The sequence below is a fragment of the Salvia miltiorrhiza genome, chromosome 8 (genome assembly GCF_028751815.1).
Source record: "Salvia miltiorrhiza cultivar Shanhuang (shh) chromosome 8, IMPLAD_Smil_shh, whole genome shotgun sequence".
Classification (NCBI taxonomy): domain Eukaryota; kingdom Viridiplantae; phylum Streptophyta; class Magnoliopsida; order Lamiales; family Lamiaceae; genus Salvia; species Salvia miltiorrhiza.
Genome location: NC_080394.1, coordinates 10,099,372 through 10,117,046, shown reverse-complemented (window position 1 = coordinate 10,117,046; position 17,675 = coordinate 10,099,372). Strand labels below are relative to the sequence as shown.

At 33.8% G+C, this 17,675-nt stretch overlaps 1 protein-coding gene across 3 annotated transcripts; it reads right to left on the bottom strand.

Moving 5' to 3' along the window:
• Window positions 1-7,063: 7,063 nt before the first annotated feature.
• On the bottom strand, window positions 7,064-17,097 carry LOC131000826 (exocyst complex component SEC10b). Of its 3 annotated transcripts, none has more exons than XM_057926925.1 (25): window positions 16,833-17,097; window positions 16,409-16,587; window positions 16,061-16,297; window positions 15,908-15,982; window positions 15,700-15,801; window positions 15,452-15,502; window positions 15,243-15,348; window positions 14,371-14,487; window positions 13,389-13,480; window positions 12,550-12,715; window positions 12,395-12,471; window positions 11,724-11,822; window positions 11,549-11,639; window positions 10,871-10,956; window positions 10,566-10,739; window positions 10,293-10,346; window positions 10,058-10,186; window positions 9,836-9,928; window positions 9,603-9,749; window positions 9,383-9,480; window positions 9,066-9,150; window positions 8,297-8,355; window positions 7,850-7,948; window positions 7,635-7,718; window positions 7,064-7,354 (listed from the first exon to the last, which is right to left on the bottom strand). In XM_057926925.1, exons 2-25 carry the CDS (start codon window positions 16,511-16,513, stop codon window positions 7,276-7,278), a joined length of 2,505 nt encoding a protein of 834 aa, XP_057782908.1. In that variant the 5' UTR covers window positions 16,514-16,587; window positions 16,833-17,097; the 3' UTR covers window positions 7,064-7,275. The 3 variants fall into 3 exon arrangements, with proteins under 3 accessions (XP_057782908.1, XP_057782907.1, XP_057782909.1); XM_057926924.1 differs by having other exon boundaries at window positions 16,409-16,515; XM_057926926.1 differs by having other exon boundaries at window positions 16,409-16,504.
• Window positions 17,098-17,675: the final 578 nt, after the last annotated feature.

The window sequence follows — 17,675 nt, the reverse complement described above, 5'->3', positions numbered from 1 at the left end:
TTATAATTTGTGCCAAAAGTATCAAATTACAAATGAGAATATTAGCGTCAAAAGTACCAACAGCAAAAAAAAAAGACACTTTTGGCACAAATAACGATATTAGTGCCAAAAGTATCAAATTACTTGAAATTTTTTTATTCTAAGTAATTTGATATACTTTTGGTACAGATTATAATATTAGTGTCAAAAGTACGACCCGATTCTGCGCCCAACCCACGCGCCTAATTTGATTCGAAACTCCTAAATTAAGGACAATGCAGTCTGAAATTGTAAAAAAAATTGTTAAAGTTTACTCCCTCCGTCTGAAATAACTTCATCTTTTTCCTTTTTGGAACGTCCCCCAAATAACTTCCTCATTCTTTCTTTCCATTTTTGGACAACTACTCTACCACTAATAATACTTTATTTATTCTTACTTTTCTCTTTTCACCACTTCCAATACTAATTACAACATCTTTTCACAACTTCCAATAATAATTATAATACTTTTTTCCCACTATCAATACACTACAATTTTTTCTTAAAATCCATGTCGTTCTCAAAGAGAAAGCTATTTCAGGGACGGAGAAAATATATTTTTAAGATAGATGGTCAAATATTAAGTTTCATTGTTCAATATCACTACGTCACAAAAGTTGGCTCAAATATATAGATATATATGTGCGAGAGCCGAGCGTATATAATGAAATGTAGTTTGAATTCATAAAAATTGTATAAAATGTTTGTAGCGCATTAGTTATCGATCATATTAAAAATAGATCAACTTGACATATAATCGTTATCCATAGAACAACTTGATATACGACTCAAGGAAAAAGAAGACACGACTTGATATAATTAAGTAATCAACCCCCTAATTAATTAGATAAACAAAGAAATATATTTTTAATAAAAAAAAATAGAAGAGGTGGGCGAGCATTGGGAGAGGGCTCCAAAGGTATTGGGCCTAACACGACGGCTCCGTGTCCCCGCGTAGGGCTGTTCGTTTTCGGCCTCTGCAACTCTTTTTAGTATTATAGTTTTCACTCCGTTCATAAGAAATAGTCCTAGAAGAAGATAGTACGAATTTTAAAAAAATTGATTGAATTTATTGTGAATGAAGAAAGGGTCCACTAAAAAGGTACTATTAATAATGATAATTAAATATATTATGAGTGGAGATAAGAGCCAACCATATGATAGAAAGTTGCCAAAAAGGGAAAAAGATTTATTTTTATGGTCGTCCCAAAATGACAAAAAATGACTATTTTTTGTGGATAGATGGAGTAATAGTAATCGGTAAAACTATGTCATTTCTTTATGTTCAAATTAAAGCCAAGAAATTTAAATATGTTTAAACACTAATGGATTTGTTTGATTATTTATGAAAAAGCTAGCTTACACAATTTTTACATTGTACAAGATTCTATGAGAAAAATCTATGATGATAGGTAAATTAATGTACCTGTTAGTCAAATTAATGTGTAAGGAAATATTTAATTTCGTGAATGTGCTTACAACTTTTATTTTTCTTTCATAAAAAATATATGTCCCGAACTATAAAAATGTTTGTTTAAATCCTAAATTATCAATTTTGGAGTATTAAAAATGCCCCAAGTTCATTTTTTGGCCCTGAAATTTAGCGTGGTTCACCGTTCATTTTTAAGGGGCATGATGAACACATATTTTAGAAATGAATATATCAAAATGTTCAAAATTATCCGCTTTTGTATTAAAAATATCCTGTATCTATTTTTCGGCTTCCGAATTTTGGTATGGCTCATCGGATGCCAATGTATAATATTAATTTTTAATTTTTAATTAACATGTCACAAAACAATCATTTAGAAAAAGGGTAAATATCACTTTAAAACTCAAACTATTTTCGCAATATCAATTATATCTTGAACTATCAAAAATGTTTTTTTTTTTTTTAACTTTGAACTATACATTTTTTTCAATTATATCCTTTATCAACTTTTCATCCTTTAAATTTTCAATTCGTAAGGCATATAATGATGTCATTTTATACAATATATGTTAAAAAAGAATAATTCCAAATAAATCATGGCATCTGGCGAGCCACATCAAATTTTCAGAGCCAAAAAATGAAAGAATGATACAACTAATACAAAATTAATAGTTCAAAGTTTAAAAAAATATTTCGATAGTTTAGGACTGTACGAATTTTAATAAAAATAATAGAGTATATTGTGAGTAATAAATGGGTCGCACTTAAAAAATAGTGTTAGTATTGTGAGTGGAGAAATGAGCCCACCATGTCCATGTGATAGAAAATTATCAAAAATAAAAATTGACTAATCTATGTATACATCCAAAAATGACAAAAATAATTTTTGTGGAGGAAAGAAGTTATTGATAGTGCACAAATAATTTGAGGTTTAAAGTGACATTTACCCTAAAACAAAATACATATTGCATTAATTAAAAAGTTTAGTTATTTAACATCTTTTGAAACAAATAAACATGGCCTCATCCTCAAGTACTACATCGATGCATCCGGCGAGCCATGTAAAATTTCGGGGCCAAAAAATGAATGCGGAACATTTTTAATATAAAATCAGATAATTTGGGGTTTAAATACTAGTATTTCTTATGATTTGAGACATTTTTAATAAAATGGTATAGTTTAGAATTTAAAGGAATATTCGTTTTGTGTCATGCCATTTAATAAGAAATAAAATTATACAATGACATTTAACGAGCCACGTTAAGATTCTGATCAGGGAACGAAAATTGAACACGAAACATTTTTTATTTGAAACTGATTATTTGGAGTTTAAATAAATACATTTGTTATGATAAATATTTTTTATAAAATAATTATAGTCTGAAATTTAAAATGATATTTACCCTTATATTTTTAAGGCGACAATGAAAGGGATGAAAATGGATTCGTCCACCCATGACCACCTGTTTGTCTGTCTGCCACCCACCTACCTTTGGTGATTTTATGGCTTTAAATTAAAAAAGAGAATAACTTTTTTAGTGAATGAATTTGCATGAAATTGATAATACTATGAGCAGAAATTGTATTAGTTAATATATCGAGCAAACTTGTAGAATTTGCAATTTCTTTATCAGTGCCTCTTTGCCGAGACAACGCAGATAATTTCGGACAAGAATGAGATATTTCATCAACGAATATCGAAGATTAACATTATGAATTATTATGTAAGAAATAGGTGACAAAATATTGATAGAAAGAACCCAATATATATATATATATATATATATATCATGGGAGAGTATTGAGGTAGATCATTAACAATTCGAGATTCATATTAAACATTAATTAAATATAAATATGTCATCAAATTCAGATGGTCTAACACCTGCAAATTTTTGAGATATATATAAAAAATGAGTTTTGAGTTAGTATATGGCATGCAAATCATATATATTTGAGTTTGAAAACATTTAGATCAAAACCCAGCATTAATTAATTCTAAAAAAAAAACCCAGCATTTTTTTTTTGGGGGAAAAAAAAAAAAAAAAAAAAAAAAAAAAAAAAAACCCAGCATTAATTTGTCCTTTTGAGCAGCATTAAGGCGTTGTTATTTGTAGAGAGGGTTTAGGTAAGATTATGTTGTGTATAATATACAGTGTTTAGAGTAGATAAGTATGACTCATCTTTCACTTAAAGCCCCTCATCATATCCACTCACTTTATTACTTCATATAATATTCTTTCACACATACAAGGGATAGTGCGTGCAAACGTAAGACCAAAATCTACTAAACTTCAATAATTCTGATGCCTTTGCAATATGATATTTTGGTATAAAAATAATGATTATATATGTATGTGTGTGCGTTATATGCATGGATAGATCTGAGATCTAGGGCTACAAGAAGATTGTGTCCTGCCTTGTTAATAACTACTATATATTATTAATTACTAATATATTTTAAGGTGCTGAGCAACTGTAAATATAGGATTCATCGACACCACGATGCTAGTATAACTTAGCTTAATCTTGTCAAATTACGTATAAGAAAGAGATCGGGAAAAAAAAATAACAAACATTAGAGAATGAGATTGCAATTTTGGCATTGTAATGCATGACACAAATGCCAAATTTAAAACTGTGGATTAAAAATTTTCAATGTCTATTTTAATTTGTCCTGCTCGAGTTCTGCAGTTGTGTGCACCAAATTAAAATGGACATTGAAAATTTTTAATCCACAGTTATAATATTATTTTAATTAGAATCACTAAACTGATCCGCAAATTATTCATATTAAACTCGGATCAATAAATAATAAATAAAGTCCCCACGTTTGTATTATTATTATTATTATTATTATTATTATTATTATTATTATTATTATTATTATTATTATTATTATTATTATTATTATTATTAAACTAATTAAGATTGATTAATCCGAGTAATTAAGTGAAATGTATGTATGTAAAAAATTCTTAAAAGCATACAAAAAATAGAAGATGAGAACAAGGATGTTGAAGATGGAGGTAGGGTACGTGGGTGGCCTTAATTAGTCCTATCCATCATGTCTCAATCGGACAAGGACAACCGTTAGCTCCCAAAAAACAGACTTGTATTTAACATAATTGCTACCGATAATTAATCGAATGATTATGGCTCATTTAGTGATTTTGTACTATACTTTTTTTTGGCTTTTCTTTGGAATATAATAAGATAAAAATGATGGAAATGGATTTTGATCTCCAAATATGTGTGAGGTGGACCAGTTATGAGAGCTGCTGATTAATCAATTTCCAGCAATGCATTTGGTAATATTTTTGGGGTGTGGTGGCTCTTTTGGCCTCTTGCTTTCATCATTTATTGCTGCCCTTCCATGCTACAGAGAGACAAGTGTTGTTTTCCAATCTCTAGAGAGCCATCCTAACTTGTGATTTAATTAGATCAGGTGTTATGTCCAAACAATATTTAAGTATTGATCTTCATTTTTGAAGATCTATGTTGAAAACTATAGCTATTTGTTTCAAGTTTTTTCTCGATCGGCCGTTAAATAGTTTTCGCGACTTATCCATTTGAAATGCATTAAACATGGTTTGATGTATTCTTATTTTCATCTGCTTGCCAAATACAATGTTTAAAAGCATTAAGCATGCCTTAATACAGAAGTCGTCATTTGATGCCTATCTTGTAAGGTCACCATCTTCATCGGCAAATACAATCTCTCTCTCTCTCTACTTAGTCGTTAGCCTCGGTGCCAGATTTGCTAGCTTTGATATTGTTTTTATGTAATAAAATAAATGATTCCTATATGATAATTGGCATCGAGGAATTAGAAAGACGAATGAAATAATAATGAGAACACCAATATATCTAAATGATACTAATATACTTCTGTGCTCTGATTTTTGGAGGCAGTGGAGGGGTTAATTTTACTTCTCTTTTGGAATTTGGGTGATTCGAAGAGAGAGAGAGAGAGTTTAGTTGATACTGGTGTGTGTACATGAATAAGAAGAATCAATCATATCAGTCACTAATGGCCTCTAATTATTTTATAATAAAAATAAAAAATATAATAATGCTAGTCGCCGCAGCCCCATGAAGCTATAGAAACATTTTTCTATTGGTTATATCGAAGAGCAAGGTCTTTGGAAATGCGGAAAATGGTTACCACAAAACCCCAACAAAAAAAACAGACGATTATTCCAAAGTTTTCTAATCTTACGGTGTGATATGTGATATATATATATATATATCGAGGAATGTTATGCTATATACCTTATGTGATATGTGAGCACCACTCATGTTTAATCCTCGTTAACATTATTTTTTTTGTTTAGATATTTATTTTTATTCTAATACTTCATAAATTGTTATTTGTATCATTAATTTTATAAATAACATAAAAATCAAAGTCCGATTTGTTCATATTCCCTTTAACTTTAAATAATTAATAAAAAGAACAAATTAGACTTTGATTTTTATGTTATTTATAAAATTAATGATCCTAATAACGATTTATGAAGTATTAGAATAAAAATAAATGTCTAAAACAAAAAAAGATAATGCCAACGATGGCTAAACGTGAGTGGTGCTCACATAAGGTACTCACATAAAGTATGTAGCATAACATTCCTATATATATATATTTGTCGAAGGATAAGTAAGGTCTTAGATGTTCTACTTTCATAATTTAAAGTAGACTAGCTTTACTTGACTCACTCAAAGTGGCGATGTTCACATCTGCACCCATTCGCCTACTGGAAATGCTTTCTATGAAATCATCAGTAATAAGTTGAATCAATATATGCCTACATGTAATATGTGAGCATTCGATATGAAAACTGATATGATCTAATTCTATATATTGATAACTTTCTTTTTTAAACTGGAGAGAAAGATTGAACATAGTCCGACAGTTCCACCTTTCATGTATGGTTTCATCATCTCATATAGAAGAGGAATTTGGCACTACTGCTTCTGTAAGTTGAAGATAATTTGTTTAGGAGTAAATAGGACTGTCGATCGGTTCGAGTTCGGTTACCCGTACCCGAATTTTTGGTTACCCGAACCCGAAATTGTCATATTTCACTAACCGTTCCCGAACCGTTTTAGGTGTTCGGTTACCCAATAACCGCTTCGGTTACCCGATTCGGTTATTTGGGTATCCGAAATACCCATTTAAAAAATTAAAATTAAAATAATTTGCTAGATAAAGGATTTGACCCCTAGTCTCCAGAAAATACACAAAACAACTTATTTACTAGACTAAAGCTCATTCTTATACTTTAAATATATCATAATTTTATTTTACCTAATAATCGATTTTTTTATTTAAAAATAGATAAATTAATGAATTAATAATTAAAATGTATATAAAATATATATTATATAATTTATTAAATAATTTTCGGTTATTTCGGTTAACCCGTTTCGGCTATTGGGTTATCCGATACCCGAAATTTTTCTAAAAATGATACCCGAAACCGAACCGATAACCAAAAAATTCGGTTATTGGATACCCAAACCCGGAAATTTCGGTTCGGTTAACGGATTATCCAAAACCCGATAACCAATTAGACAGCCCTAGGAGTAAATATTAAAACACACGAAAAAGACAATAAAGATCCCCTGAAAAGATACTACAAGTTATCAATCACATGGAAGGAATTAATGCATACACAGATACTACATAGCAAAGTAAGCAGTCAATCCTGAATAGTTTACACTCACTGTATCCTGACAGCTGATCACCATTCCTATATCAGATGGGAAAGACACAACTTTGTCTCAACAACTAATCAATTGTTCAGCAGAGTATTCCCACATTAACTTGAGCTGGGCCACAAAGAGGCGAGCCTAGCTGCCAATTTTGCGCTCTTGTAGTCGTCTCTAAGCTGAATAAACCTGATTTTGCAGCCATTTCAAATAGTCATAACAGGAATCAGTGATGAGTAAAATTGAATAACCAACAAATAAATATGTATATCACAAGTTGAGGAAAATTAAACAAACAACACATTTATTAGAAGTGTGGCAGCATAAGCCTAGTGATTGAGAATCATATAGACATTCTCCAAAAGAATTAAGTAAACAGCAAAGACATATACATGATGAATGTGCAGATTTTTTGAAATGTAATATCTAGTCATTTTTTTAGTGGGGATATTGCTCCGAATGGTTGTACCTTTGTGCGTCCTTTCTGATGCTTGGAGTTCCCTCGAACAGAGTTGAAAGACTTTCGGGAGCAACAATAAAGACATTGGCCATGCTGGAGAGAAATTATGGCTTTTAATAATTATAATTTTTTTGCTTCAAAATATATAAATAAATAGAAATATATGGGTACTCCTTTTCGGTGTATCAAGAAGAAAAATAAGTGACTACAATGAAGTTACTTACATGCCCAGCAACTCAAACTTTTCATCTACTGTGGGAGCATTAAAACTGCGAACAAATTCACCATATTCCGTGATATCACGCTTAAGCCGTAGCCCTCCACTGCATACAAGGGAACAGATGCGGTTAGTGATAAGAACATAGATGACAGGTAATTAGAAGTAAGACAGTAACGGTATTTAAGCAAGTAACATAAATCTGCTCGTAAAAATTCTCCTGAATCTAGCCACTGTGAATCTGCGAGGTCAATATTGCCACAATATAGCATCTAGTTCTCTCATTTTGTATCAAGGATATGGTTGGGTAAGCGGAATGTGGCTTTTGAATGGTATTGCGGAATAAAAAAAAGGTGGTTTATATATCAGTCAAGAACATTAAAAGAAAATAAAAGAATGAACAAATACAGAAGACAGCTCAGGACGAGCAACCTGGGCATAAATCAAGAGATACCTTGGGTTAAAAGTGAACTTCTGCCAATGATTCAGCAGCCCCTTGTGCAAGCGATTCCCCTGAAACAGCCAACAATTATCTTACAATTCCAAAATGCTGTTGAATTCGATCATTTGGCTTAATGTTAGATTCATTCATGGAGCTTCAACTACATGTTTCTAAGATTATTCGTTATAGGATGACGGATTCAGATCTTGCACAAACATTATAGAAACCTTCACGTTGAAAATTGATTTGCACTGCATCACATTAGTTCATTTGGTACACAAGAGTTACACATTCCATTACAGCTTATCTAAACGCTACCAAAGTTTTTGATGACATAGCTCAGAGAAAATTATAGTTAGAAACCTTCCCAAATAAAAGACTTTCTATATAGAAAGTTAAGGAAATCTGATCTTTGGTCTAATCCTACACCCCGGTTCAAGGGAAAAACATAAACACTTAGGTAGATAAATATTTTGTGTTCCCTAGACATTAACTCCTTGTCCAAGGTCGCCACAGATCCACAATATTATTGCTATATTTAGCGGATAACCTATAAAGTGACATCTAACTTAAGATTTCATGTAATGCCCATTTATCCCATTCCCTCTTCATTCATTTTTTTAAGAATCGCTGCCTTCGAAATAACCGCATAGATGCTCAAGCACTGTAGATGAACTATGACTACATCAACATGGATACTTACATAATGTAGAAAGGACGAAGAAAATTAAACCCATGGCATCATCCAAAACCCAATACTGCTTAAAGAAAATATCCATACCAGCTCTGTCAGGAATGCTTGTTTGTTAAGACCTTCAAGAGCAGTGAAAGCAGACTCGAGTACCCGGGAAAGATAAGCAACAACCCTGATATAAAAGAGAGATGAGTGATGTAATATTATAAAATACTATGTGTAGTGGCTCCGAAATATGAAGATGTAAAAGAAAGATAAAGATACTAATAAATATTAAAGAAATGCAATAGCAAGAGTATTCACTTTATCACTTAGAGCCCTCAAAAAAACAAAGGAGAGCTGATTTGTCAAATTTCCCAATCTCCTCATTACACTGCATTAACTAAATATGACTGATTTTAAACCTTGTGCAGGCATTTGTTGGTCGGTGATCAGGAGCAATGCCATCATCAGGTGACCGATAGTCTGTTGCTTTTTGTTCAGCTGATAGCAGTCGCTCAACCTTCACAAATGTCAAGATCAAATAGTTCAAGATTAATTCTAGTTGGAGAAATCCAGTGAAATCACAATCCAATGAATTGAAATGTACAAGAACTTAAAGATCAGGAAGAAGTATCTGCAAACCTCAGCTATCACTGTTTCAATGCACTGCTGGAGCCCCTTATAAGCAGCACCTTCTGCACTGGACATTGCTGTAGCCATTTCTTCGCAGGAAGCGGCATGAGCACCATCCACAGGCAGTAGAAGCCGAGAAATAGTGTTTGCAAAGTACTGCAAATGAGAGTTCAATGCAAATGAAACATATCGCAAATTTTATGATTAACATCAGCAAAGATAAGCAAACACAGCCTACATACTTGCTGAACAATAGCTACACTACTTCCACAACGCTGTACAGCAACCATAAATGATCTGAAACTGCTTTCTCCAGCTGCTGCTGCAGCTTCTGCCTGTTAGCATTATAAGGATCTCACAATGGTTAAATTGATTAGCAGAACATAACTCATAAAGCACCCCTCCAACTGATAGAGAGAGAGCGAATACAAACAAGATAATTAAGTGACAGTAAAAGTGATTACAGCTGAAGCAGCTGCAGCTGCAACTCTTCGACTCATACTAGTTCCTATAACAAACCGCTCCCTCAATGCTGCAGCTTCAGTCAGGCTGTCTCGAGATCTTTCCAAACCTTCTGTAATATATAGGCTGACCTGAAGTAGGTGAAAAAGGATGATAAATGGAACAAAAAAATAATTATTGGAACCCCTTTAAGAAGATAAGTGAAAAAAGAAGAAGGAATGAGACTCCTGATGTCACCTGGTCCAGGAGGCAAGTGAACACAGCCCGTACATTAGCAGCAAGTGCAGCAGGCTGCAGAATGACAAGGGAGTATTCAATAATTAAGAACCTGTTGTGGTTAACTACAGAAACTAATAAGATCAAGATCAATATCACCTTAAATTTGAAGAACAGAATATGATACTAGTGGAGGGTATAAAACTGAAGCTAGTATAACACAACTACAAAATATTGATACTGAACCTGAAAACTCGGATGATATGGAAGCTCCAGTATAAAAGACTTATATACCTGTGGTGAAAACAAAGTACATCTAGAAACAGCTTCTTCATTCCAGCGTACAAACTCAGTAACCACAGTGACAGATATCTGCTGCTGTGAAGATGATATGGAAGCTCCTTTTGAACGTCCAATTGTCCCAGTTGTTTCAGAGGACTGCTGGCTTTCAGCTCTCAGTTCCTCCATCTGAATAATACAAAAACAGAATTGTATTTGAAAGTTAGTTTAGGAGTATAGACATCACATAAAGTTGAGTCAATAAAATGTAAGAAGCCAAAGAGATGATGAAGATGTGAAATTTAGTAGTCCGGGAACACCTTTGATTTATACATTTGTCTGAGAGAAGACTGCTCATACTCTATGTAAATATCTTTATGTGGAAGAAATAAGGACTCTGTTAAGCCTGGGCAACAGAAAAAAACAAAGTTCACTTAATGGTATCGATAAGACGAAAAATGCTGCTAATATCATATGCTCTACAGCTCTAGTGCACAACATGTAAATATTCCAGAAGATGTTAGCTCTCATGATTTATAAGAGATAACAATTAAGATCCAAGTAGTAGTTAAAAGTTACTACTAGTTGTGTTATTTCAGAGAAGGTTTATGCTTGTCTTGCTAGGATTGCTCAGGAACACTACTTTTAACCTTTCACGCTCTCTCTCTCTCTCTCTCTCTCTCTCGCTCTAGAGGTATGTTTTTCCAAATTCTAATTTTAAAATTTATTTCTTCTAGAGTGCTTATGGGGTGCGGGGCTTCAATACATACTTCTGAGCAAGGTCTCCTTCCTTAAGCTTTGGGCCACCGAAACCTTGATGCTCCCAAACATGGAAAGTTGAGTATTTTACCAGATAAATATTAGATTAGACAATATCAAGCAGCTAAAGTGAATCACAGGGTCATCAATAGAACATTGTTTGTGTTCAATATATTGAATAAAGCCTAATGTTGCAATTAACTCAACTAAACAAGTATTATAAAAAAAATCATATATACCTTCAAGATCCAAGTCACCACAGCCCACGCCACGTAAATCTCTAGCTAGATCTTGTGTCTTCTCATATGCCACTGCTAGTAGTCTCAGATACTGTTGGTAATAGTTAAATGCTGGTTAACATTGCTCAATATTAAATTTATAAGGAGCAACTAGCAGCTAGAGATGGAACTTTACTAATATTAGTCCGCCTTCTTCCATGCGAGGTGGATTAAGAAGAGATGGTTTCACGAGTAGCTTCTCAAGGAGTTTAGGAATTCGGTCTTCCAACACACGCTGAAATTCAAATGAAAGCTCAAAATCAATATTTAAAATGTATACAATTACGCAGTTTGCTGATTTAACTAATCAAAACTTCAAATGATATGTTTGATACAAGACAATGGGTTGGATGCTAGCAATTAAGGTTCATTGAAAATTCTCTCCTGGTTTAAAAAAAATAAATTGGAGTTTAATCGTCAATAGCTCCATTTTATCCAGGGCAAGATAGAGTAATTTAGTCATACTAGAAACAAGGATTTAATTCTTGATTAGCTTGATTTTTGCATGCATTCTGATACTATCTGCCTAAACAGATGGCATTTAATAAATTCAGAGCTCTTGGATTGTTCTTTTAATCAAATCTTATTTTGTTCTTCCAACAATCATTTCAATGTATGGCCTACCAGATCAACAGAAATTTTTAACAGGCTTTCCATCATATAGGTTTTTGCTTAAGATAAAATGACTGATACGCATGGAACTATCAGGAAAACGACAAAAAAGCTTCCCAACAGGTGCTTATATAGTAGCATGACTCAAAGTAGAAAAACTCAAGACCTATCAAATGCAGAGTCAGGCAAAAATACCTGAACTAAAATTAACATGACATCATTTGGTGACGGAAACACTGCAGTTATCGTTGCTGCTTCTTTCCGTACAGTATCTGGTTGTCAATCATAAGAAAATGAGAGGAGCATATCATAGCCTGAAACTTTCATTGAATAGATGGAGTCATTCAAACCTGTGATTTCTCTGTACAGAGAAGAGAGCCCGCGTGCAACATTGCTTGGACTAGGTTGAGAGCCAGGGTCACCAAGAACCAATTTGGCATCTTCATTCATGACCTCCAAATCAAACATTGGGCGAAGACCCACATAGTGTTGCATAGCACTGTTTCCCCGGTTGAACTGGATTCCAAAACTAATATGTGAAGATTGGAATGAAGTCTTATCCAGATACTACAAGTTCTCTATCTCTATCTCTCTCTCTCTCTCTCTTTTTCTTTATCTCAGGTAAATTATAAGAAATATTATAAGAAGAAAGATTCACAAAGCATAAGCTTATGTTAGTAATCAAAGATATATACTACCCCCGTCGACAAAGAGTATACAACAATTACCTTATTTGGAGTCCACGAAGAGTATACTACCTTTCTTTTTGGAAATGACCCCAGTTTCCTTTTTTATATTTCACCCTTACAAATACCCTTCATTTACCCAAAAATCACTTTGGCCCACACTCAATTCAACCACAACCACTCATTTTTACATGGTGGGACGCTTTATCCATTAAACACACATCCACCAACTATTTTATTAAAACTCTAGTCGAACCTAAAGTTGTATACTCTTTGTGGAAGGAGGTAGTATTAAAAGTTGAGCAATACACTGTATCCCCCAACCCCACCCCCCAATCCCGGAGTCCGCCTGGAAAAAGAAATAAAGGTAAAACAGAAGAGGAGAACTAGAATGTTTTCCTATTCCAAGATCAAGGTTTGATTCCTCAATTTGAAAACTAAATAAGTCTATCCAGCATGATTATGGTAAGGCATAACCGGCCTAGTAAAATAAAACCAGTTACCTGTGACAAAATTTTCGCACATTCTGCCATTGTGGACAGTTCCCGCTTTTGTGATGCAGCATCAAATCTGGCCAACAATCTGTTTTCCAGTTCTGAATGTCCATTTTTTAACAGAAGTATCATGTGAATGGACAAAAGATTATCAGATTGAAATAGAATAACAAGATGACTGCAATAAGTACTTCAAGCAACTTATTGCTAAATGAAAGACATCTCATAATAAGATACACAGTCTTTATACCAAGTTACCAACTTAGAGTAAGCATGTGAATCTAACTTAGATATGTAAAAGCCAATTCAAAATAGTATTCCAGGAAATCAAATAACAACAGGTGATACGAAAAAAGGAATCCATACATGGAAAATCAGAGCATGACTGACTTTTATGTAAGAAGGAATATCACTGTGACTTGACCTGAGTCGCGTCCTACAGTAGTGTGAAGGATACTAGACACTATCTTATTCCCAAAGCACAGACATATAACAAGACAAAGGACCCGCTCACTTAGGTAACTATACTGCACAGAAGGGAGGGGGAAATGCAGCATATGCTATAAATGGTTATCCTAAGTTGTGAAAGTTGAGTATCTGATGTTCCTTAATCTGGCTCTAGAGTACCAACATGACTACTTGTCTACCTTTACAAGAACCTTTATTAATATATAACTTCTTGAGCTCGTGGAGTTCCACAACCATCCATAGCTGCTGGAATCATAGAAGATGTTTAAACATGCTTTGGTTTGAACAAGTTAATAGGTTGTCACCTCTTCACTCTTGAAACATTACAAAGCAGAAAATGCACACATACATAAATATTGTGGTAAAACCTTCTAGTATACCCTCTACAATTGCTTTGCATCAGACTTTGCAGGAAACTGGTTTGATTTCGTATTACATGCATAAATTAATGCTTCTTGCATTCCAGTTCAAGCCTATGATCATATATCAATATGCTATTAATAAATTAGATAAGATATCACACCGTTGCAATATTCTTGGAGATTAGCAACTGCCACTTCTAATCCTCTGCTTGCTGCCGCATTTCCCGTGACTGATGAGTCAATGCCTTGCCTTCCAATATCTTCCTCAGCAAATGATCCTGAAATCAAGCTTGTTGGTTAACTTTTCATAGCATTATAATCAAGATTTAATATTTATATTGTCCAAAGTACTATTTTTCAAGTAGTTCAGATATTTCTAATCATTTCCACCTTTTTGTTGTGAGTGGGTTGTGTGGGGTATACTTACTAAAAATGGACATGGGAATGCATTTTGGGGAAGACCAAAAAGGAAATATGGGAATGCATTTTGGGAACGGAGGGAGTATTATTGTGATGAAATACAATTTCAGATCTTCACCCCCTTTCTATCATAGATAATCTAACATTATCAAAGTAAGTCATCTTTTCCGCTTCGCTCTCTGGTTTTCAGTCACAAGTTCCCTCAGCAATCAGTAAGCTTGAGGAAGATAGTAGTTTACAAATCAACACCTAAGCTTTGACTAGGGTCAAGAACAGCCTCTTAGAATTAAGACTTAAAAGGGCAATTAATTGTGCTACTGAAATTAATTGTTGTTATGGTTGACAGCCAATTTGAATTAAGATGTAAAACGGTGATTTATTTTGGCATGAAACTAACGTTTAACAAAAAAATATAGAAGTGATAAGTTATGGCTTTACCAAATTGAAATAAACTTGTCAATTCAAGAAGTAGAGCTACGTTTTAGGGTGCAACATCGTATATAGCTCTGTGCACATATGCTACAAGTTAAAAGAAAATGAAGAATCATAAATTGGATAGAAGTGCCCAGAAATTACATTTATTAAATGGTTCAAAGTGACAATGACATCTTACTCAATTTCTGTGCTATGGAAGCTGCCTCTGCTACCCGGCTATCGTCAGAAAATAGAGGTGAAAGTTCCATTAGATCACCAGGACTGCTATTAAACTCCATCAAGTACTGCAGGAATGATGACATGCTACTCAAACAGAATACTGGATACTCTATCATCTTCTGCAGATAATTATAAGGTACTTAAACACAAGCATAAACAAATATTTACCTTGATGAGATCAATAGTCTGACTGGCAGTTTCTCGCTGGGCATCAGCACTCTAAAAAAAACAAAGAAGAAGTTCAAATATGGCACAATGAAGAAATGAGCAATACAACAATTTGAAATAGCATCAGTAGAGAAAAAATGGTCCAGTATTGGACTATCTTCATTATGTATATTAAAGACATGATATGATAGGAAAATAAACACCAAAAGCAGAGGAAACAGGATTTAGAATCTTTACTCAGGCTTTACCTGTAGGTGGTCTCCTATCTTAGCAGCAGTTTGGCCAACACTTGATATACGTGAATCCAACCTTGCAAAACTGTCAAACAAGCCATCAACACCTTTTTCCAGCTGCATGTAATATGGAAAAAAGAAACAGCAACAGTTAGCAGCATGCTACATGCCCTCGTGCCTTCATATAAATAGAATAAATATCTATTAAACCAAGCTAAATAACCTCAGAAAGTGTCTTCCGATGCTTAGAGTCTTGAGCAGAAACTTCAGTTTTATCATTGTAGAGTTTCTGTTCAATCTGAGAACAAACATCGATATTAGGGCGATCATCTAAGTGAATAGCATAACACTTAAAAGAGATTAGCTGAAGTTTCACCTGTTTCCTAAGATCAACCAACTGCATACATGAATTCTTAAACAAAGATAATAGAGAATCAACTTCAGGAAAAAACGGATTCGATGGCACTTGGGCTGCTTTTGCTGCATTCAAATGACCATTGGGCATAGCATCAGTTGCACCACTGCCTTCAGAAGTATCAGTTTCTTCTTCGGTATAAGAAGGCAGCAGCTCGTTAACCAAGTTTCCAAATAGTGCATCGAATGAGAAGTCCCCCTAATGTTATATATACATCACACAGTAATTAGCATGCCTGGTAAAATCCCATCAGATGTGCAAACAGACACACACCCACTCTCTCTGAGAAACACATGTTTAAGTCGTCACCTTAAAGTCATTAATGTCTAGAACAAGCGGGTAGGGATCAGCTGATGGAGATTTGGAAAATCTCCCAGTCCTCGTCCCATTTTTAATCTCTTTCATCTGAGCCATATCTACACATCAGAAGCCATGATAACTTGGGCACCAAAACTAAATAACAAGCAGCCAATGTGAACTAGCTTAACCTAAACGAATGGAAACGAAAAACACCGTGAACTAGAAGTTGCTCCATTTCAACCACCAATAACCACAGATCGCAAGCAAAACGTAAACAAATTCAGGAAGTAACCACAAACACATCAATTGAACCAGCAGAATCCAGAATTCCACACCGAATCACAAATTAGGTTCCAAATGTGGCAGAGAATGACTGATCAACTAAACCAAAAACTAAGAAAGACAGACAACAAAATCGATATCCAAAACTTACCTCGAGTCCTCCGATATCCAACGGGGTGGGGCTTTACAGCAAAGCAAAATCGAGCACCAAGGAACTAGGGACGTAGTTCTAGAGAGAGAAAGAGAGGCTTCGTGCAAATCGCAGAATGTGATTCGTGCCTGCGTATATGAACTACGAAAGCCGGTATAATAGTCTACAATCAACAGGATCAAAACAACTACAAAATGTGAAACATAAAAGGTTGAATAATTTTGCCCCAACAGTTTCCTTCTGCGATGTGCTTTCACAGATTTTTTACTGCGGTTAAAGTTCAACCCGTGTTTTGAGGGTTATGTGAGTTTTTACTACCTTAACTAACCGTCATAGACTGAAAGAAGACTTCCATTTTTATTTTCCTTTTAAAAAAAATAAGACTTTCATTTTACTGAAGATGAAAGGATTGTTGTTGAAATTGGAAGTTGGAAGTGCATAAAAAAGGTAATTTAATTCGACCATTGCCGCTTTACAAATTTGTTACTGGACCTTTGTTTCTTAACTAGTACATCCTCACGTGCGATGCACGAGCCACGATATATTTATTTATTTTTAAAAATTTAATTTATATAAATATATTACTCCCTCCGTCCCACTCTAATAGGTTCGTTTTCCTTTTTGAGACGTCTCACTCTAGTAGGCTCGTTTTTCATTTTCAGTAAAGAAAATGTACTTAATTGGTGTAAATCACGCCACTTACTCCTGAAAAGTAAGTTTCTTAATAACAAAAAAATTCTGTTAATTTAAATATTAGTATTTGATAACTTATCAACTTAATGAGTAGGAGTATACGTATTAAATTTGATGAGTATTGTATAATAATTAAATTTACTGATTATA

Excerpts from the sequence above, each read along its gene's own strand:
- LOC131000826 (XM_057926925.1), bottom strand. The coding sequence starts at position 16,513 with ATGGCTCAGATGAAAGAGATTAAAAATGGGACGAGGACTGGGAGATTT. Across the intron at positions 7,949-8,296 it reads AAGTTCACTTTTAACCCAAG|TGGAGGGCTACGGCTTAAGC; the intron begins GTATCTCTTGAT and ends CCTTGTATGCAG. Across the intron at positions 7,719-7,849 it reads AAGTTTGAGTTGCTGGGCAT|CATGGCCAATGTCTTTATTG; the intron begins GTAAGTAACTTC and ends ATTTCTCTCCAG.